Source organism: Melospiza georgiana, chromosome 11 (genome assembly GCF_028018845.1).
Source record: "Melospiza georgiana isolate bMelGeo1 chromosome 11, bMelGeo1.pri, whole genome shotgun sequence".
Lineage (NCBI taxonomy): Eukaryota > Metazoa > Chordata > Aves > Passeriformes > Passerellidae > Melospiza > Melospiza georgiana.
Window position 1 is genome coordinate 11267028 of NC_080440.1, and position 21624 is coordinate 11288651.

The following is a 21624-nucleotide window of genomic DNA, read 5'->3' on the forward strand; positions in this document are numbered from 1 at the left end:
GGCCTTTGTTGGGACGGGGCCATTGGGATAGTGCCATTGTTGGAAGGACACTGTTTTTGGGATGGTGCCGTTTGGGATGGTGCTGTTGGGAAGGCACCATTTTTGGGATGTGTCATTGGGATGGCCCTGTTGGGATGGCCCTGTTGGGAGGGCACTGTTGGGAAGGCGCCATTTTTGGGAAGGCGCCGTTTTTGGGATGGCGCCGTTGGGATGGTACTGTTGGGAAGGCACCGTTTTTGGGATGGCCCTGTTGGGAAGGCACCGTTTTTGGGATGGAGCTGTTGGGATGGCACCTGCTGGGAAGGCACCGTTTTTGGGATGGAGCTGTTGGGATAGCACTTTTGGGAAGGCACCGTTTTTGGGATGTGCCGTTGGGATGGCACTGTTGGAGTGTGCCGTTGGGATGTGCCATTGGGAAGGCACCGTTTTTGGGATGTGCCATTGGGATGGCACTGTTGGGATGTGCTGTTGGGATGTGCCATTGGGAAGGCACCGTTTTTGGGATGTGCTGTTGGGATGGTGTTGTTGGGAAGGCACTGTTTTTGGGATGTGTCATTGGGATGGCACTGTTTCTGGGATGTGCCATTGGGATGTGCCATTGGGAAGGCACCGTTTTTGGGATGTGCTGTTGGGATGGTGTTGTTGGGAAGGCACCGTTATTGGGATGTGCCATTGGGATGGTGTTGTTGGGAAGGCACCGTTTTTGGGATGTGCTGTTGGGATGGCACTGTTTTTGGGATGTGCCGTTGGGATGTGCCATTGGGATGGTACTGTTTTTGGGATGTACCGTTGGGATGGCACTGTTTTTGGGATGTGCCGTTGGGATGTGCCATTGGGATGTGCCGTTGGGATGGCACTGTTTCTGGGATGTGCCGTTGGGAAGGCACTGTTTTTGGGATGTGCTGTTGGGATGGCACTGTTTCTGGGATGTGCCGTTGGGAAGGCACTGTTTCTGGGATGTGCTGTTGGGATGGCACTGTTTCTGGGATGTGCTGTTGGGATGGCACTGTTTCTGGGATGTGCCGTTGGGAAGGCACTGTTTCTGGGATGTGCTGTTGGGATGGCACTGTTTTTGGGATGTGCCGTTGGGATGGCACTGTTTCTGGGATGTGCTGTTGGGATGGCACTGTTTCTGGGATGTGCCGTTGGGATGTGCCATTGGGATTGCACTGTTTCTGGGATGTGCTGTTGGGATTGCACTGTTTCTGGGATGTGCCGTTGGGATGGCACTGTTTCTGGGATGTGCTGTTGGGATGGCACTGTTTCTGGGATGTGCCGTTGGGATTGCACTGTTTCTGGGATGTGCCGTTGGGAAGGCACTGTTTCTGGGATGTGCTGTTGGGATGGCACTGTTTCTGGGATGTGCTGTTGGGATGGCACTGTTTCTGGGATGTGCTGTTGGGATGGCACCATTACTGGGATGGCGCCGTTCCTGCCGTGCATCCCAGGGACGCGCTGTGGCTCAGCTGCTCCCGCGCGCTGGCAGCGCTCAGCGCCGCTTTTCTTGGTGTGCCAGCAGGCACCTGCGTGTCCTCACAGATCGGGACGTGACTTGGAGAACAGCGTGTGCTTGTGCATTGAGGGAGAGATGGCTGGTACTGAACCCAGCCTTGCCTCCTGCACGTGCCTCGCCCCATTTGCATGCGGAACACGCCGCTCTCTCCTTCCGTTCTCGCCTGCAGTTCTTTCCTGCAGGAGCAGATGTGCTCTTTCAGCTGTCCTTTATGCATACCCTGCCCTATCCGCTGCCCAGCTAACCACTGCTCTGCTTCCAAGCGCTGTTTCTTCCCCTGACAGTTGCTGTGTCCAGAGCTCATGTCTCAATGGCATTTCAGAACCTTGGTTAATAGAACAGTTTGAATTATTCAAGAGCTGGGAGCACATTTCTACTTAAAATTTAATTAGAAACCTGCCGTGTGTCATTTTACAATAAAGGATATTGTAATAGCATCCCTAAATTGGGCAGTCTTCTCCTGTCATGCAAAGCCTCTGTATGAGAGATGCACCCAACCGATGGAACTTACATGCTGCATGTGTGACAGATGCCATGTGATACGTTGTGGATCTGTGTGATGACATCTGTTGGGTTGTTTTCAACGTATAAACCCATTAAACAGTTTCAAACAGCTGCTGTTTAAGGAAAAAAAGTTTATAGTGTAAGTTTTCCTTATGTGAGATTTCATTCAGTAAGTGTAACCCGGCATAGCTGATAGCTCTGTCCCAGGCACACACAAGAAACACTGCATCAATCAAGACACAGAACAGGGTTGTTGTACTCCTAAAGACAGAAAATTACCTACTATGAAAGGAGACCTGTGCTGGCTTCTTTTTGTCTTTACACAAAGATATTGGGCCTGAACCTGGTCCAGGTACAGGATCTTGCAGATAGACCATATCTCCTGCTATTCAAAAGCTGTATGAGTTATCTCCATCTCTCCTTTTTTTTATGTCTGTCTGAACTCTGGGTGGGGAGACTGCCCTGCCTTTGTGTGACTTCAAGGCTGCAAGAGCTAAAAAGCAATAACAATCTGCAGCTGCTGCCTTTTTTCTTTTTTTTTTTTTTTGTTAAGTGCACAAAAAACATCCTTTAAAAATATTTATAGAAAACATTTCTAGGGCCACCTGTTAGTCCATTAAAAGTGAGAACAAACTCTCAGTGGAAGAGCACAGCTCAGACTAGGGCTCTGGTTCTCCTGAATAATGTGCTTTTGCTGATTTATGTTACAGAAGAGTGATTCTATATTGACATCAGTGAGCACTAACCTTTGGAAGGGCCCTGACATTTGTCTCAGTCTGTCTGAGGGTGCACAGAAGTGTGCATTTGCATGTGTGTCACCCCATGCACAGCTGCTACCCAGTGGAGCCACACGTGGAGGAGATGGATTAGGGGTCTGGTGGGAATGTGGATGCTATATCCTTATAGAAAGAAGCAGTGTGTGATTTGTACTGCTGCTAAAAAGCAACTCAGTGGAGCTGTGAACTTATTACTTCTGCATTCCTCCAGGCTTCCAGGGAACCCAGAAGCTTCTGGTTGTAGTTTGGGTTTGGCTGCTTTGCTTCACCTTTAGCAAATTGGCCTGAGCCATAGATCAGCTCAGTGGACCTGCAGGGTCTTGCATCTGGCCCTTCCTCTTCTCCTTTCCTTTCTTCCCATTTCTCCATCTTGTTTTGCCTGGAGGCTTCCAGTCCCCTGTGTTTCCTGCTGTTACACAGGTGCCCTTGGCAGCAGGTAAAACATCTCATCCAGCTTTAGAAGATGGGAGTCACTAGGGTTGTAGGTCTCTTTGAATCCCTTGTTTTTGGTGAAGGAGTTCATGGTGGTGTATCCACCCTGGAGTTCTCCCTGTTTGCAGCTCTCAGAGTTCTCCTTTGGCTCAGTCAGGATTCACTGTCCCACATGTTCCTCTCTTCCAGTGAAGGCTTGAGTGTGAGGCAGCCTAATCATGAATTGCTGGGAAGTGTGGGCTCCTGAAAATGGACACAAGACCTGTGAATGCCTCGTGCTTGAGGGCACTCAGTGCCTCTCCTGCCCTGCCCAACAGCTGAGCGCCCAAGGGTTGGAGTGCACCATCCCTTTTCCCAGTGTTACTGTGGGCTGGCATGAATCTCACTTCATTACAGCCAGGGACTGCTCTTCTAGCTCCAAGGTGGTTGAAAACCAAGGGATGACTGTACTGGGAGCTATCCAATCTAGTTTTTTAGATTGGTGATTTCCTAGGACAGCATGTGGTGCCTTGTGGGATGGGGGAGGAAATTGTAATCTTTTAATTATTCATAGCAATTAGCAGAAGGGATTCCCAGGGGAGTTAGGACGAGGGATAGTGGGACAGATATGTTAGACTATATTCAAGAAGAAGTAAGTTTTCTGACCAGATAATGGAATAAAATATGTTCCATCTTATCTGATAGTGAGATTCACTTCATTCCATGATGAATTACTTGCCTCTGGCAAGAGAGATCCTGGTATCTCTCAGCCTTACTGAAATCTACTGCCTCTTCATCCAGACTGACAGCAGATCTGCAGTTCTTAATACCATCTTCAAGCCAATCATTAATGAAATGAAGCACCTGGTAAAGACTGTCTCCATAAGCAGCTTAGTGCTGAGCAGCCTCCTGCCCTAGCTCAGCTCCTGGGATGCCTCTTGTTTATGCCCTGGTTTAGTGTACAGGGACAGGGGTGATCTATCTTGGGACCAGCCAGCTCTGTGAAGACATTGCTGCCAAAGGCTGACCTGTGACAGAGGGTTTCAGGGCAGGGTGTTACTCTGGTGCAGCTATCTCTGACTGTGTTTGGGTGAGGATGGCTTATTCTGCCTTTATTGCGGTCTCTGTGCTGAGCTGGGGTAAGGGATGAGGCTATTTGGGAACAGCAGCCCAGTCTGTACCTCAAGCAAATTCAACCATAATGTGGCCTAAGCACTTTGCTACTTTGGGTCTCTCTTTTGACTGTGATCTCTTTTGTGTGTGTGGACTTGTCTCAGAGTCTCAGATAATAACCTCTCCTAGTACTTCTGGAAGATTAGTATATTAGCCCCAACTGGCTTAATTCCAGCACCAGTAATTGTATTTTGCCTCTTTGAAATCCCCCTGTGGTTTCAATCAGCTGGAGTATGACTTTTTTTGCAGTAAGCCTTATTGTTCTGTACTCCAAAAAAAGAGAGCAGATACAGTTTCAGACCTGGCTGCATTTTCAGTGGAGTGCACCATGTGATTCCCAAAGTTGGCAGATGTTTTAGTGTGAATGATGCTATGTGTCATGTTTGTTTGGAACCCAGGAATGGTCTTGTCTTCATCACAGGACCTTCTAGTTATCAGTAATGCAATCACTGGTTAACATGATCTCCCAGTTTAATCCAATAAACACCTTATGGTCAGGTTATAGGTACTAAAAAAAATGAGGATCACCCTCTTCCTGAGTTGTCACAGTTACTTTAAACAGTTAATAGCAAATAGAGGGAACCTTGTAGGGCAGTAACTGAGAGCAGCTCTTCTGAATGATAGAGAAGCAAAAATCTAATGAATTAAATTCTGGCTGGGGAATTGTGCTTTGGCACAGTGCCATGTCTTGGTCCATCTGGTGTCAGGGAAGTTTTGATATTGATTTTGGAGAAAGCAGGGCATTGCCTGAATGGTGGCTTCTGCAGAGGTTTGAAGCTCATGTTCACCTCTCCCAGGGAAAATCATCTCCCCTGGCAAAGAAAATGGATCTGTGTGACCCAGACCTGGGTCTGCTTGGAGATGCAAAGGGCAAGACTTGGAAAGGCTGTGAAAGATGGTTTATTTAAAAAATACTGCCTGAGGGTTCTTGTAAGAGAGCTTGGAAAGGAAAAGCTGGGTGATTGTGGGGGGCAGCTGGATGCTGCAATATGCATAATATCACCACTGATGGAAGCCATTAAGGGGTGAAGCTAAGGATGTGGTGGTGAAGAGGTGAGACAGAGGTGTGTAATTTCATATCAGTGGCCAGACTCCCAGGGGATGGTGTGGCTGAGAAGCTCTGGGAGGGTACATGATGTAGAGCTGTGCCTGCCTGTTACACTCCTCTGGTCCATCCCTGCTAGACTGTCTGCCAGAGGTGCTGGGACAGTTTCATCACTCCAGTGGTTGGTTCTCCTGAGCTGTCCCCTCTGTGATCAGGCTGGCTCCGTTGTGGCCTGGCTGCTCTTGTTTTTGGTGGGAAAGGGACACGTTGCCATGTCTGTGTGTGGCCACAAACTCCTCTTGTGCTCCAACCTACTGCTGATCTTGGTGGGGGACAGCAGACCCTGTCAGGGAAGGAGCTGATGGTGTGTGCAGCTACTGCTTCCTCCCTCCTTGGGCATCCTTGGCCTTGGCAGAGCTCTGCTTCCTTCCTGAGATTAGATGAGCTGATAAAGGAGCCAGGCAAATCTGGCATTGCAGCCAGCTCCAGGATACCTGTCTCCTTTAGCAGAGGACTGTCCCATTCCTGCAGCAGGAGCACAGGCTGCTGTGTCCCTCTGCTCCATGGTTGCTGTTTCTCCCCACAAAAGTGGTGAGGAGGGAAGTGGGTGGCACTGGCACTGTAGGGTGGGAAGGGCTGTGGGTGCACTGCCACGTGCCCAGAGCACGGGAACCAGGTGTGCTGGGTCTGCTGAAGGCAGAGCACAGCCAGGTGAGCCAAGGGGGTTGCAAACCACTGGCTGAAGGGGAGCTGCTACCTGAATGCTGGAAGAGATGCTAAAAGTGGGAGATGCCCTTTGAGTCCCCTGAGGGTTGGAGGGAAGAGGAATCAAGGGAAATGCTGAGAAGACTCTTCAAATGGGCAAGCTCTGCATTACTCAGATGAGTGACAGGCCAGCTGGTATAGATGGAGGCTTGGGAAGAATATGCTGGGACCAGCTTAGGGGCTGGGATCATACCAGGGAGATGGACAGGGTGCAAAACTTCCTTCAAATCAAAGAACAGGGGCATAAATGAAAAGAAATATGAGTGCCTTAAAGTGCCTTAAATCTGATTTTGAGAAGTTGGCAGATGCCCTTGTTAGTGAGACAGGAGGAGCTGATTCCAGACAGGAACTGTCTAGCTGAAGAGTCTGGAAGGAAGGATTGACTCATCATAGTTGGCATCTGGATGTGGCTCTTGGGGATATGGTTTAGGGATGATAACAGTGCTGCTGGGTTGATGGTTGGACTGGATCTTGAAGGTCTCTCCCAACCCTGATGATTCTGTGATCCTTCCTAAACTGGGCAAGGGATGAACCCCTTTGGTAATGGGGTTATATGGAGAGATTCTTGTTTTAAGGAGCACAATCCAGCACCCCTGTGCCTCAAGGGGTTCCCTACTTGAATCTGAGAAATAGCCCTCTCGGGATTTGAGAGGAGTTGAGTTTCTAATCAGTGGGGTCTTAAGAACCAGACAGAAGGATGTTTCCAGCTTAACATGCAGGGTAGTGGGGAAACCGATGACAAGTGGGAATGTTAAGCCAGTTAGTAGCAAGTGTGAGGATTCCTGTGTCTGCTTCTACCCTGTTGATTTGTTGGCCTAGAGAAGCAGCTCAGGTTTCAATCTTTGGCTGCCTTGTAAGATAGAAGTCTGCTGGGAGAGAATGGGATGGGTGCTAAACTTTCTTTGCCCAGAAGAGATGGCAGAGGCAGCAGTTCCTCTGAGATCTTTAGATCTTGTTGGTGGAAAGGCAGCACAGCTGCACCATGTGGGGCTTTCCCTCATGGGAGCCAATGAATCTGTGGCAGAGCACTCTAAGGAAAGGTTGAGTGTGTGACTGCAAAGGAGAGCTGACAGGCTGGGAGCATTTCTGGTCCTGTGGGATGAACCTCACGCTGCTTTTTTGTGGTTTGTTTTTTTGCTGTGCCCATCTGCCTGTCAGTTTGTGCTCTGCTCCAGGTGGAAAGAGGAGCACGGAAGAGAGGAAGGTGTAAAGGACTTGAAAATATCTTAGAATGTCTTTAGGCAAAGGAGATGGCAGATTGGATCACTGATCCTTGAAAACAACATAATATCTGACAGGGCCTTGTTTTGAAGGGTAAACTCCTCACTTTTCATCCCCAGCATGTCAGGGCAGAGGGGGCTCTTGGTGCAAACTCTGAGTTATCCCTGCAGCAGCAGGAGCAGCAGAGTCCTGGGAGCTGCACTAAGCTTTACTATCTGTCTGAGACAGTCCCACCCAAACCTCCTCAATCCCATGGCCTGTGGCTGTTCCTGCCGTCCATGAAGCAAGGCAGTGACCATGTCTGCAGACACTGGGATGTTACCTGTTGGTAAGATCAGTGCCAGGCAGTGGAGGAGAGATGGGGTTTTTTTGGTCTGTGCTGCTGCTGATTGCTCTTGCCAGCCTCCTCGGCCTATGAGGAAGCATCAGCAGCTGGCTGTTGGGAAGCAAAAGTCTTTTAATCCTCAGAGTCTTCGGGTGGGGTGGCAATTGGGGGTGCTCTCTAGTGAGACACAGCAGCAAAGCAACATGAATTCTGCCTGCTCTGGGCAGTGAATCCCAGTGGCCTCTTTGCAGACAGAGCTGCGAGCCAGTCTCCACACCATGGCTCTGAAGGTCAGCAGCTGGGTAACACTCATCTTTGGGCAACATCTGGGAGGAGTTGCTGACACCTTAAAGGGAATGAGCTGTGGGTTAGGAAAGCCACTGGCCAGCTGAACAGGAGGATCTTTACACCTCCTGCCTGGGGTGGATGGAACAGTGTGGTTTCTGCTGAGGAGGGCTGGGCAGGAGTAGCAGGGCAGTCCTGATGGCCAGGGGATGCCCAGGGCAGTGGATGTGCATGCTGACATGGCCTCTCTGCCTGGGAGCCTGCACCCACTCTGGCAGCAGCGAGCAAGGGATATGTGGAGTTTTTTTGTGCAGATCTCTGTAAGGCATCCAGACAGCTGCTGCCCACTGTGCTCAGTGGAGCATCTGCTTTGGCAGGCAGGAGAGGAGACGGGAGCCTTGGGAATTTCAGACAGTCATTTACTTAATAACCATAGACAGAGCAGGGGGTTGATTTCTGGCTGTGAAGGGATTGTCTTCCTTCCCTCCTCAGTGAGAATGTGCTGTGCTTGGCTTGGGGAGAAAGGGAGTTAATTGGGATGCAGACTCCTGAAACAGAACTCCATGGGTATGAGCAGTTTCTCAAGAAAGATGAAGGTTGATTTATGCTTTCTGGATTTGTGCCTGCCACCCTGAGCTAAACATATCTGAACTTACAGATAAGTTCCTTTTCCTGGGTCCCCAGCTCCTTGTTAGCTTCCAGAAGAAACCCCAGCCTGCTCTGACCTTATATTTGTGAGCTGCATCTCCTTCAGCATCTGTGTTTGTCTAGCAACAACACTTTCATTCGTGATCAGAGCCACAGAATAACAGGGGCTGTAGTTGGAGGGAGGGGAGTTAGATTCAGATGCTGTAGCAAAGCAAAACTAATTCAGATGTTTGTGGGATGACTTTTCTGCTCTGAAGTGCTGTACAAGCTAAAATTCTGCATTTCAAATATGCCCAGGTCGATTCAGGGTTTGGTGGTATTACTTACCTGTGCCAGGAAGGAGGACTTGGTTTTCTGGTGCTTTAGTTTCTCTCCTGTAATATTTCCCATTTAGCTTGTGTCTGACTGCTGCTACCACCCCATATCTTTCTCAGTCCCATCTGAAACGAATCTGTGGGTTCTAGCTGATTATAACGCTCATAACCTCAACTTAAAGATGCCAAGTGTCAAAACTGTTATTTAATATTGTCTGTGAAAGTGCCTATGGACAGACAGGTGTGGAGAGAACAAAGATGGAAATTATCCCTTGGGAATATGGGTTTACTGGGATGGGATGGGTAGATGGAGAAATGCACGTATTGGATGGGATGGTTGTTTGCTCTGGCAGGCTACCTGCCCTTGGAGGGTCTCTGCCATTTGACCCCCACCTGTGGCTGGACACATAATGGGATATTCTCTGCCTCTCAGAGTTCTTAGTTCAGATGTAACATGAAGTCTTTTGGATCTCTTTTTAGATTATACCTTTCCTGCTTCATCTCAAAAGGCATTGCCGAAACAAAACGGGACACAAGCAGACAACTGGGAAATGGCCACTGTCCAGCCACCAGCAGAATTTGTGGAGCCTGACTTACACACTCCTTTCTCCACACTAGAGGAAGAGGAGGGGCTGCTCCCTATTGACCACTCAAGAGGAGGAATGGAGAGCCTCCAGACCTCTGGGCCAGAGGTTACGTCTTCTGAACCAGTGGACCAAGAGGACTCCTTCTCCCTTCTGTTTTCCACAGCCTCTGCCAGGCCAGGTGTTGTGACTGAGGCAGCCATAGGAGGGCAAGAAGAGGACTCTGTTTCTCCAGGCTTAGACCTTGGGAGCAGCATGGGACCAGGTCTCCTACCTGTGCCCTCTACTTTTTCTACTACAGTTGCTGCAAGATCTCCCACTGATTCAGAAGAACTCCTTGAGGTGACAACTGGAGACACTTGGGCTGTTGGGGGAGCAGATTCAGAGCTGGCTGTGGCTACAACAGGAGCAGAGCCTGCAGAGACCACAGTGGAGGCTGGTGGGGAAGAGCATTCAGCCAGGGAGGAGGTGTCAGAGCCCACGGTGGGGTGGGAGATGCTGGAGCCCACGGTGCTGACCGAAATGGAGCAGACAGTGGAAACGCCTGTGGGGACACCCTCTCCTGCAGGCAGCTCCCCAGGCACCCAGACTCCTCCTGGTAGTGAGCAGCAGCCCTCTTCTGTGTCTCTGTGGGACAGAGGTGATGAGCCTGAGCTGGATCCCCTTTGGAATGACACAGAGCCAGCCACTGAGACTGCAGCAGCAGGGAGGAGCTCGTCACCCCCGCCTGGGGACGCCCGCATGGCCGTGCTGCCCACGGAGCTGCCCTGGGACTCTGCACAGGTTGCACTGGGAGCAGGGGCTGGGCTGGGAGGTTGCAGTGGGGATATTTGGGTTCCCACTCCTGGGGAGTGTTTAAGCCCATCCCTGAGTCTGATTGCTGGGAGTATGTTTTTCTTTTCACCCAGTCAAAGCTGAATTTTCAGGGAGTTATTCACAGTAGTTCTTAAGGGTATCCATCATCCCTGGCCCTTCACATCTTCCTAGCTGCACAAAATCCTGCTTCTTAAACAGAAGCTGAACACCTTTCTTCTGGGGCATGAACAGCAGAGAAAGCTCCTTGTTTCCTCAGCCTGCATTATTGGAAGTGTCAGGACAAACATGTCCCCAAGGATTTCTGGAAGGGGAGTGAGAAGAAAGTGCTGTTTTTACTACTGCTGCCTGCAGGGACCAGATGCAGAGCGGGTGGAGCAGAGTACAGTTATATGTGAGGATGTGAAGAGGAGGGGTGAACTGCAGTTCCTGAATCCAGCAAACTGGCAGCTGGTTAAGAGAAAATGTGTAGCAGGAGCTGACTGGTGAGAAAGGCAAGCAAAGCTTTTAATTTTGCTTTTTGCCCAATGGTACTCAGGAGCCTGAACTTAGTGACTTAGTCCCTCTGTGATCCTATCCTGCCTGCAGAGTGCTGCCCCCTCTCACCAGTTTGTTTAAGGACCACAGAGGCTCCTGGTTAGGTTTTGTGTTAAGTGCTGATAAGGCTGCAGGCTAGAGAGTTTTCCACTGTGTCCTCCTTGAGTTTAGATAGAAGTGGAAGGTCAAGCTGAGCTGTGGCAAGCTGGCAGAGCAGCTTTGTCCCCATTTTATGTCAGCACTGAAATGGTGATTGCTCCTTAGAATGGAGAGTTAAAGGACAGTCACATCCTTTGAGAAGTGCTTCTGCGAGTATGGCACAGTGCCCTGCTCCTGTCCCTTGTGTACCCTGTGCTTTCAGCAGCAGAGTTACATTCACACCTGAACCCAGCTGCCTTTGTCTTGTCTCTCCAGGTGATCTGTAAAGACTGGAGCAACCTTGCAGGAAAGAACTACATCATCCTGAATATGTCGGATAACATTGACTGTGTAAGTCAGTCCAGACAGATTTCATGGCACAGGGGCAATGGTGTTTGGGAAAGTGAAGGCAGGCACAGCTCCTCCTGTCTTCTTTCACCACAAAACATTTTAAAAGCGTGAAATCTCAACATATAGAGGCTGTGAAGAAAAGGGGAGGACAGAAATATTTCTGTTCTCCAAAAGGGAAAAAGAGTGGGTGGAGGGAGATGATTTTGCTCCAAGTCTAGCACATGTCAGTTCCATATTGGATTTTTTACTAACTTCTGGCTGCTAGTCTGTGCCAGTCAGTACCTGGATTGTCATGAGACATGAGAACTTTTAACATTGCACCTCTTACAGGATTGAATGCAGTTCTCCTTCCTTCTTTTCATTTTCCTTCCATTCCTTCCAGCATATAGTAACAATCCTCTGATGGCTCAGAGGAATAGGGACTCCCATTTGGACTGTGCATGGATAAGTATCAAGCAGTTATCACTAAATCTTCCTTAAGGGTCTCTTCTTCCAACCCTATTATCTTGTGTGTTATCTGTGTCTGTTAACCAGCCATGCTCTGCTAATCCAATGCCTGTCCATCCATCCTCATAAAGCTGCAGTTAATTCATGACCCCAGAATCCGTTGTGAATCCCTGATAAAAGGGCTTGTTCACTTCTGCTGGGCCTTTAATCAGGCACTTAAAAACCAGTTGTGAAAGGCCTGGGGTCAAGGTGCCTTTCATAATTCTAAGAAATTATTATAAGCCTGACAACCTGAGACTGAAATGTTTCATTGAGGAATTGTGTTCTGGCCTCGTGCATCTGCACTCCTGCTTTGTGGGGCTCCTGCTGTGGGCACAGCCAGCTGCTTCTGTCACTGCAGGGTTGCTCTCTGGCACTGACCTCTTGCCACTACTGGTGAGTTCTTGATTGGTTTGTTTTGCTTTTTTTTAAAGGTGACCTTTTTGGGGACAGGGAAAATGGGGAAATTCCTATACACAGTAAAGCATGCTGATTGCTCTAAGAATAGATAAAAAGTCAGTCTTTCTCCTCCTAATTTAGGCAAACCAGTGCAGAGGGCTTTAAGTATCTCTGCTATGGTTCACAACTGTAATGCAGAAAAGGAGTCCTTGAAAACCAGAGTCCTTCTGCCCTGTTTCCTTCATGCCCCCATCACTCTCCCTCCCTCCTATCTCTGTGGACTTCAAATGCTAATTAATTTTGTAATATGTAGTAAGTTCCTTTCTGTGGTCACTTGTGTTGTTTAAACCTCTGTCAGGGGAAGAACTGAAAAGCAGATGTGCAGATGTCTCTTGATCACATTATGTCTTTGCTGTTGAATCCTCAGTTCTGCCTTGCTGGAGGAAGATGGTGCCCTGGGATAGGCAGGACTGAGCTGTTTTTCTACTTGATTTCATGTTTCAAAACATATTTCCCAGTGAATGATTTGTGCTGTACTACCCCTTATTCAAAGGGACATTTGTTGACATACATATTTAACATGAGCATCTCATCATTCCCTGCCTCCCATTACCACTTTGCATGAGTGAAGCTGGCATCAAGATCTTCATCTTTCCGCTGGAGATGATGCAGTTTGTTTCCTACCCTTGTTAATTTGCTCACTTTGTGCACCTCACCTACTGTCTGCCTGTCTCTTTTGTTTTTTGGTGTCTGTAACAGAACTCTGTGGTGTTTGGCTTTCTGGGGTTTTGAGGGAGAACCTGTGTTGCAAGTGTTGTTGTTTAAATTAGTGTGAGTGGGTATTCCTCACATATTTCAATGTTTTGGTGCCATGATCTAGTGTGTATTGAGTCCCACTGAAAAGCTGAGGGACAAGGAGTGTGCTTAGCTCCTTCCAGAAGGTTGCACTTTGAGCTTCAATACACTTCATAGCACCAGGCTTTTACCTGCTGCAGGGATTTTGTCTGTATTTCTGCCTTAAGCTGGAAGCCTGTTTGTCTTCCCAGTGGGCTACAGGTAAGGGAATCACTTCAGTCTCACTCTGGCCAAATCTCTCACTCAACATACCTGGAAAGTTTGCCCAAGTGAGGACTGCAGGATCTGACCCAGCAGTGGTACCTGGCTATGCATTGGGAAGTGACCTCTACCTTGGCACAGGTGCATTCAGGCTCCTTCACTGCTCCCTCCTCTCCACCATGGAGAATTGATCAGTGCTCTGCAACCTCTGCTTTCCCCATCACCAGAAACATCTCACTTCTGTCCTCCTGCTTCTGGCTCAGCTGCTCCCCTTTCCTCTGCATGCCCCAACAGAGAGCCTCAGACTGGCAGTGGGACCATGAGCTGGAGCTGCAGCTGAGCATCGTGGTGCTGCATCAGTGCTGCTTCCTCATGCAGCTCCTCCTGCCTCCCCATACCAAAACCCATCATTTCATGAGAGGAGGCACTGCCAGGCTCTTGTGATTCAGGCTCCAGTCATCGATGTCTTCTCCAATTAGGCCATTTTTGGCACAGGCCTGTGCCTGCCCTGAGCGCTTCAAATTGCCATGGCAACAAGAACTCTCCATTTTATTAATCATCTGTGTGGCCTTCAGGTTGGCATGGCAACTGGAGATGAGAATAGAAACACAGGAGTGAGAAAGCAGCAAAGGCGCCTGCTGAGGGATGGCCGGAGCACGTCAGGCTGAGCGGCACCCCCTGACCCAGCGCTGGCTCCTGTGGCCAGGAGCCTGGCTGCTTCCTTCTCACACCATCATGTTGCTTCAGGGTCCCTGTGTGCCAGGAGAGCCTGGTGTGGGGCATTTGGCAGCCACAGGAGCTGAGGAGGAAGGTTGGTGCATCAGGAGGTGTTTGTGGCTCCAGCCTGAGGAACTGTGTAGCGGAGTGTGGCACCAGGTTTATCACTGCTGGTTTTTGGGCATGTGTGAGGTCTCAGCTGTGCCAGCCCTGCAGTGCTACAGCTGCCTTGTCCCCACCATGCACTCACCAAGGTTCCTTTCCTGTGGCAGGAGGAGTTTCGTTTGGAGAGGGGTCCCCAGCTGTTGGCACTGGTGGAGGATGCCTTCTCCAGGCAGGCAGAGGGGCTGCAGGACCGCTGGCTCATCTCTCTGAGCAAACCCAATGAGAATGACAAGCACTTGCTAATGACACTGGCAGGGGAACAGGGTAAGTGCTGGCAGAAGGAGCCTTCCTGTGATGGGGAGTGTGTTTAAATGGAGGTACACAGCAATGTTGGAAGGAGCTTTTGCTTTCCAATCCATTGCAATCCCATCAGTTCTGTGTTCACTGGACTTGAGGTATGGAGAGAGACTGAGACTTTCTTCACATCTGCTTTCTGGGTTGTCCCTCACTGCTTGCACAAAGCACTGCACTTTGCACTTCTGCACATTGCCTTCAGCTTTGCTGCCTCCCTGGATTGCCTTTCCCTGAGCATCTGTCAGGTTTCTCCTTATGTACTCCCCATCATGGTATGATATGACAGTCTGCTCTTGGTTCACTTCCTAACCTATCAATTCTGAAGTCCTGTCTGAACTAGGATGGTCCTCATCGTGACCTCCTTCATCCCCAAAGAAACAAAAGCTGACAGTGACATGGGCTGGACTGGAACATTTTACCATGTCTTTATTCCCATTTTGGTACAGGGGTCCTTTTCCTGCCTGCTTAGTGACAGATGTTTCTAATGTTGACATTATGGCCTCTATGACCCTTGTGAACCTGTCTCCATGAGTTTTTGAGTGCTGCTGCTTGCTCCCAGAGCAGACACAGATCCTGAGAGCTTCTGTGGTGCTGGGGAGGGTAGCTAGGTTGCTCTGCTATCAGTTCATCCCTGATTTTTTTTACTCCTTTAAAGAGTATTTGGAGGTACCCTTGTCGTCTGTGATCCTGTGTTCTTTCAGCCTCCTGACATAAAACACCAATGAACAAAATGTGTGTTTCCCTGCCTCCATCCTGTTGGGGATTTTATACTGATGAATACATCTGACTGAGTAACCTGAGCTGAGTGCAGCACTGATCTCTTCCTCTACTTTACAGGTGTTATCCCTACAAAAGATGTTCTCATGGCACTGGGGGATGTTAAGAGGAGCTTAGCTGAGGTAAGAGCCTGTCTGCCTGCATCCGTTTGTTAAGACCAGTTATACAATTAAAATATGCTCCCACTTTTCAAGTTGCTTATCTCAGTCTAACCAAGTGCTGAACCCAGAGCAGGCAAACAGATGAGTCAGATGCTTGGCAAACTCCCTTCTCCCCTCACTGGTAGTAGCCAGGCCATCAAATTTCTGCTCTTTTTAAGAGAGTAACTATGGGTTATTCCCTCCCTGCTTTTCTGGCTTGGTTGTGAGACTGCTTTTCACACATTCGTTTTGCTGGGATTCTCAGTGTCACCCCTTCCATACTATTGTCCAAAGCAGTGTGGGTGCTGCAGGCCCCCACATTTGGCCCTGCTCACCCTCCAGTTGTTTTACACACATTGGCTTCTCTTGACATGTTCACACACCTTCTACGATTCCAGGGTCTGCATTTCACTCCTTAAACAACTGCCTCCACAAGGACAGGCAAAGGACCTGGGTCAGTGGATGCCAGACTCCTCTGCCATCTTCCTCTAGGCCTCAGATATTCCCTTCTAACCCTGGGCAGCTTGGAAGAGGATAGAGATAAGGACAAATCAGTCCCACAATCTCTGGCTTTGCCCCTTTGTCCTACAGGGTATGTAGGCACTGAAGACCTGATTCTGTTTGAGTTTTTTGTGCCAGCCACTGGATTAATTTTGCTGAATTTAGCAGCAGGATTGAGCCACTGTCTTGCTGGCTGTCTGCTCTCAGGTTTTTCCCTGACCTAACAAACTGGCGCAGTTAGACAAAGCAAATTAACTGCTCAGTGGTGTATTGATTGGCTTACACCAGAGAAAGTGCAAAAAGCAAACCCTGTAGAAATTGTGTGACTGAAGTATCAGCAGCTAGAGCTGTCCAGAAAGAAGGATTTGTATGGATGCAAGGTTTGACTTTGCAACCGTGGCCTTGTGTTAATGTGAGTTCTACCAGGGCCTCCTTGCCCCATGCCTCATGCTCTCTGGCTCTGTCAGTAATGAAACTCTGCTCACAGTGCTGCCCTTGCACCAGCATGAGATTGCAAGGAGGAGGGAGGATATTCTCTTACCTGTCACATTTACTACTGAATTGATACAAACCTGCTTCAAATCTGCCAAGTCTCTGGACCATCCTGGGCTGTTTGCTGACAGCCACAGGGGGCCAGTTTCTAGGGCAGCTATTCCTAAGCTTTTAGGCTCAGCGGGCAGCTGTCCACTTTCAAGACCTTGTAAAGACCACTATGCCCTCTTAGGATCTGAGCTTTACTGGAAACCTATTTATTAGGGTTACATTCTCTGCCAAGCAGTTACCAAAGCCTCAGCACACGTCAGTGGTCTCTAGTTTGTTTTGGGGACTCTCAGTCTTGGACAGTTTCTCCTTTGAAAGCCTCCTACACAAAGGTGTGATATCCTTGTGCAGGTGAGCAAAATAAAATTTTGCCTACTGCCCCATTTGCTGATGCATCAGCTTTCATGGAAAATGGTGTCATGTATAGTTATGAGCTTTCTAGTAATGTAAGACTGTGTACAACCTGAGTCTCCAACCCTGGCTTTCAGTTCTTCTGCCCACATTCATGGTCCTGTACTTGTACCCAGGAAAGTCTGAACAGGACTCTATCTGCCTGTAGGTCAGGACTTTTAATGTACTGCTTCCTTCCTTCCTTCCTTCCTTCCTTCCTTCCTTCCTTCCTTCCTTCCTTCCTTCCTTCCTTCCTTCCTTCCTTCCTTCCTTCCTTCCTTCCTTCCTTCCTTCCTTCCTTCCTTCCTTCCTTCCTTCCTTCCTTCCTTCCTTCCTTCCTTCCTTCCTTCCTTCCTTCCTTCCAGATTGGTATCCAGAACTACTCGACCACCACGAGCTGCCAGTCTCACCCTAACCAGACACGCAGTGATTATGGGAAGCTCTTTGTGGTGTTGGTGATCATCGGCTCCATCTGCGCCATCATCATCGTCCTGGGGCTCATCTACAACTGCTGGCAGAGACGCTTGCCCAAGATGAAGAACATGGTGAGCATGGGATGGGTGGAGAAGGTGGCTAGACTCTTAGCCTTGGGATGGAGGAGATTGGGAAGTTAGGAGGGCAATTCTTTTCCCCTGTCCAATTATGGGAAATAACTGGATACACTGGAGCAGCAGTGGAGTTCATTCAGGTGTAAGAGAGATGCAAATGTGCTTAGGACAGCTCATTTCCACTCTGAGGGTTGGGCTGGGAATAAATCCACCTCTTCCCACTGACTCCACAAAGGTCTCAGTGACCCTCATAGCCTGGTGTGATTGTGCTTCTCGGCAGCATTAAGAGCTGTCCCCCTCTGTCTCCCTTTGTGTCCTCTCGTTCCTGGCAGTCCCACGGCGAGGAGCTGCGCTTTGTTGAGAACGGCTGCCATGACAACCCCACCCTGGACGTGGCCAGTGACAGCCAGTCGGAAATGCAGGAGAAGAAGCCGAGCGTGAACGGGGGGAACACCATCAATGGCCCCGACAGCTGGGATGTCCTGATCAATAAGCAGGCGAGCGAGGATGTGGATGTGTTTGAGGAAGACACGCATCTTTAGAAAAAGAAAGGAGGGAACCATCCTCTTAAACACACTTGTTTTTCTCCTATCTTGACTGATGGACCATGGGATCAGGTGGCTTCTCAGGAACTTCATAAAACCTTTGAACGTGTCTTTGGGCAAGTTTTCCCTATGGAAGTCCTGAGCCTACATCTGAGGCTTGGAGCCAGGAGGATCACGGAACAGAGGGAAGCGGGAGGGGTGGGTTTATAGATCTCTGTGTGTGTGTTCTTATCAGTAGCACCAATGCTTTCACCACCTTTAAATGCACTTACTGTAGCTCTGTGGTAGTGGCTGAGACTGTCTGGATTGGAGAAACAAGATGGTGGGGCTGCCTGCCACCAAGAGTCCAGATTTGGGGAGTGAATTCACTTTCCAAATACTGACCTTGAGACCACATTCAGTCCATGCAGGTGCAGTAAAACCTGTGCATTCTGGATGGAGGGGAGCCAAGATTCTGTCAATGTTCTGGGCAGAGTTTGCATTCCCCATGTGAAAAACAGGTTTTTTAGTGCTCTAGCATTCAGCTACTAATTGTATGAGAGCTGATGTTTACATTTGGGGAAAATACCCCTCCCACCACTCCCTGCTGTCATCTCATTTCACCCCTGGTACCACTAACAGCCCCACTCCTTTTTTCAGCTCCACAACTCCAAGCTGAGCTTGCAAAGTTTGAGCACTTTACCCTTGCTTGACTGATTGCAGAGAATTCAGTGCCATGGTGCAGCATTTTAGATGGAAATGTGCTTTAGGTTGGAGCGTTGCTCAAAAATGGTGTTTACATGCCTCTTTCACAATAGCCTGGGAAATCAGCAGGAAAATATCCCTTGTCTTGTGTAAGTTTTAAACTGGCTGGCCTTTTCCACTCGAGTTCTATTTCACAGGTTAGTTTCGTTTCAGTTGGTCATTTTGCAGTAAATATAAAGACTATGTGAAACTTTTAAAATAGGGAAACAAGTAATGTTCTCATCCTTTTGTTTCAATTTCAGCATCTTGCCCTGAGGGAAAGGTGGAAGTGTTTAATACCCCACAGGTATAAATTGGGGTAACATCTTTAAAGTCACTGCATTTAAACAATGTAAGAGCCAGTTCTGATGAGATGAGAATCGGATGTAAGAGCTCCCCAATGGATGTTTCTCAGGCATGCCTCAGGCAGCTTTGAGGCTCCAGCTCCCTGAAGATGTGTGCTGAAGGCACGTGAATATGTGTAATTGTTCTCTGAGCCCTGCCTAAACTACTGTCAAGCCTGAAATCCCAGAACATTTGTTTCTTCTGTCAGTGAGGGACTGAGGGACTTGCTTCGGTCAGAGGCAGAACTTCTCTCCCTAGTGGTGGTGATCTGCATGCTTGCTTCCTGCGAGATGCAGCTTCACACTTGGTCTTGAAGGGAACCTTTGTACACAGAGGCCCCAGATGTGCAGCCTGTAAATCTGTCACTGTAGGTATAGAGACCTCTAGCATGTTCCCCCCGGTGGGTGTGCCTGAAGTCAGGGTGCCAGAGTCTGTTGTTGCAGTTTGTGTAGCGCTTTGCATGCAAACTGCATCACAGATCACGTCGACGGAGGGCCACTCTGATACCAGTTTATTAGGGATTCAAGAAAGGTGATAACCTTTGGTTTCCTATCCAGATTCCAATTTTCAGTGGTTTTTGCCTGCCTCCATATCTTTCCTGGTGTTATGTAGGACACAGTGATCATCAGCTCTTTTTGTACCTTGGTAGGGTTGCAGAGATGCTCAGAGTTCCTTCTCCTGCCCCAGCAGTTGGTAGTGGGGGACAGTCCATGGATGCAGACAGCCATACACTGCCCTCTCTGACCACCCCTCCCTGGGTGGCTCCTGCTGAGTTTGATGCGTCTGTGCAGTAAAACTGCACAAGTCCATTGGCTGTGTTGAAGGCACTTTGGGGCTCAAAGGATTAAATGCAAATTGTTGTTATGGTGAGTAAATTAAAGCATGGAGTTAAAATTTGAGGTTTTATAGCACTTAGCATAATGGGCCCTGGCATGCCCGTGGCCTTTAGGCAGCTGCACCGTGTAAATCTTTCCAAGTCCAATAATCCTCCTCAAACTTGTTTTGAATGCCCAGTGGCTGTTAAAAGATAATGCCACCAATCAGATGTGAATCATTTCACCCACAAATGGCTTCCTTGGTGCATATCCCTGCTAAGAGCTGCTTTGCTGCCCTGTTTTCTCCCCACTATCCTAATTCAGAGAAACAACAAGGCACTGATAAAGCAATGCTTCTGGCTGGGCTCAGCACCTCCCAATCTCGTGTAAAGTCTTCAAACTTTAAAGAAACCAAGGGGCTATATGGGTTCAGTAATCAGCTAGCAAGTTCTCCTAATTTGCTCTTCTGGCCTCTCATGGCCTGGAGGATTTTCCAGAGATGCTCTTCTCTGTCTGGAGTATCCAGGTAATCTGAGAGACACTTTAAGGGTGGCTGTTGAGGCTGAGGACACTTTTCTGCTGTCTCTTACAGGGTGCACCTGGCTGTATGATCCCAGTTTAGCTTCAGAAATCTACTGGTTGGTAGAATTTCACTTTAGTCTGGTGGTACTTTTTATCCTCTTACAGTTTGTTTTTTCTCTGTATCATTTTTTGCACTAGGCTGATCTTGTCAAGTCGATTGCACTGTTGTCCCTCTCCTGCCAGCCCTGCAGAGATGGGTCATCTCTGGGGACCTGCAGGCTGGGAAGCACTGTAGAGAGGCTGTTGGTAGCCCACTTAACTCTGTCCAGTGCTTGCATTTCCAGCTCTGCACAGGGAGGATGTAAAGAGGAAGAAAACCTTTGTCTTAGCATTTGTAACAGGAAGCTTTTCTATCACCCTAATGTAGTTAAACTTCTTTTTAATAAAAACTGTGAAAGCTGGACTTCTCAGAGCAGTGTGCCAGGTGACAGAGCAGATGGAGGAGACAAAGCAATTCCTGGAAAACTTACTCGGACATCGCCATAATTCCATCTACCAAATGCTTGATCACACTGACACCTGGTGGCGGTTGGGATTGGAAACAAAAAATTAAAAAAAAAAAAGAAAAAAAAAGAGAACTTTTCTCTTAGCTTTGGGTATTTGTTTCCTGTGACTTGCGTAGGATAACCTGCTTTATTCATGAGGGGCTGCAGGACTCGACTGTGAGCATGTCAAGGATGGTTTGTGTGAGGACATCCTTGTCTGCAAAGTAGTGAGATGGGACATTCCTTGGAGTCACCAGTATAGAGGCCCTGGGTAGCAACACAGGGTCTCAGCTTCATCTTCCTGCTTTGTCTGCCACTTGCTCCCTCTGCTCCTTGGGACCACAGCTAGAATGCAGAGACTCTGCCCTGGAATGGAAATGGTTCTTCAGAGAGAGCAACAGGTGCTGTTGTGAGGAGTGCAGTGCCTCGGGGAGCACCGGCGATAGCATCGTCTGGATGCACGGCCAAGAACAGAGAGGCTCTCCATCTCTGGGGGATCATGGCCAGGTGGGATCTGGGATGGCCAAGCTGCAGATTACTCCAAGGTGTCACCCAGAGATCTGGAACTGTGCCTGTGACATGGAGTCTAACGTGTCTTGGGACTCTGCACCCTGCCTTGGGGGATGTAGAGTGGAAAGAAACAATGAGGAGTGACCCAGTAATTGTGCTGTGAAGGATGTAATGCAGCTTGAGGGTACAGTTCAAGAGAAACT

At 48.8% G+C, this 21624-nt stretch overlaps 1 protein-coding gene across 1 annotated transcript in view; it reads left to right on the forward strand.

The window, feature by feature from the left end:
- PODXL2 (podocalyxin like 2) overlaps nucleotides 1-21004 on the forward strand; it is a 32727-nt gene extending 11723 nt beyond the window's left edge. Inside the window, exons 3-8 of the mRNA XM_058031970.1 lie at nucleotides 9461-10347; nucleotides 11329-11403; nucleotides 14334-14490; nucleotides 15358-15419; nucleotides 17234-17413; nucleotides 17749-21004. Coding sequence (XP_057887953.1) covers nucleotides 9461-10347; nucleotides 11329-11403; nucleotides 14334-14490; nucleotides 15358-15419; nucleotides 17234-17413; nucleotides 17749-17958 — 1571 coding nt within the window. The 3' untranslated portion in view covers nucleotides 17959-21004. The remainder of the gene's footprint in view (nucleotides 1-9460; nucleotides 10348-11328; nucleotides 11404-14333; nucleotides 14491-15357; nucleotides 15420-17233; nucleotides 17414-17748) is intronic.
- The last annotated feature ends 620 nt before the right edge of the window (nucleotides 21005-21624 follow it).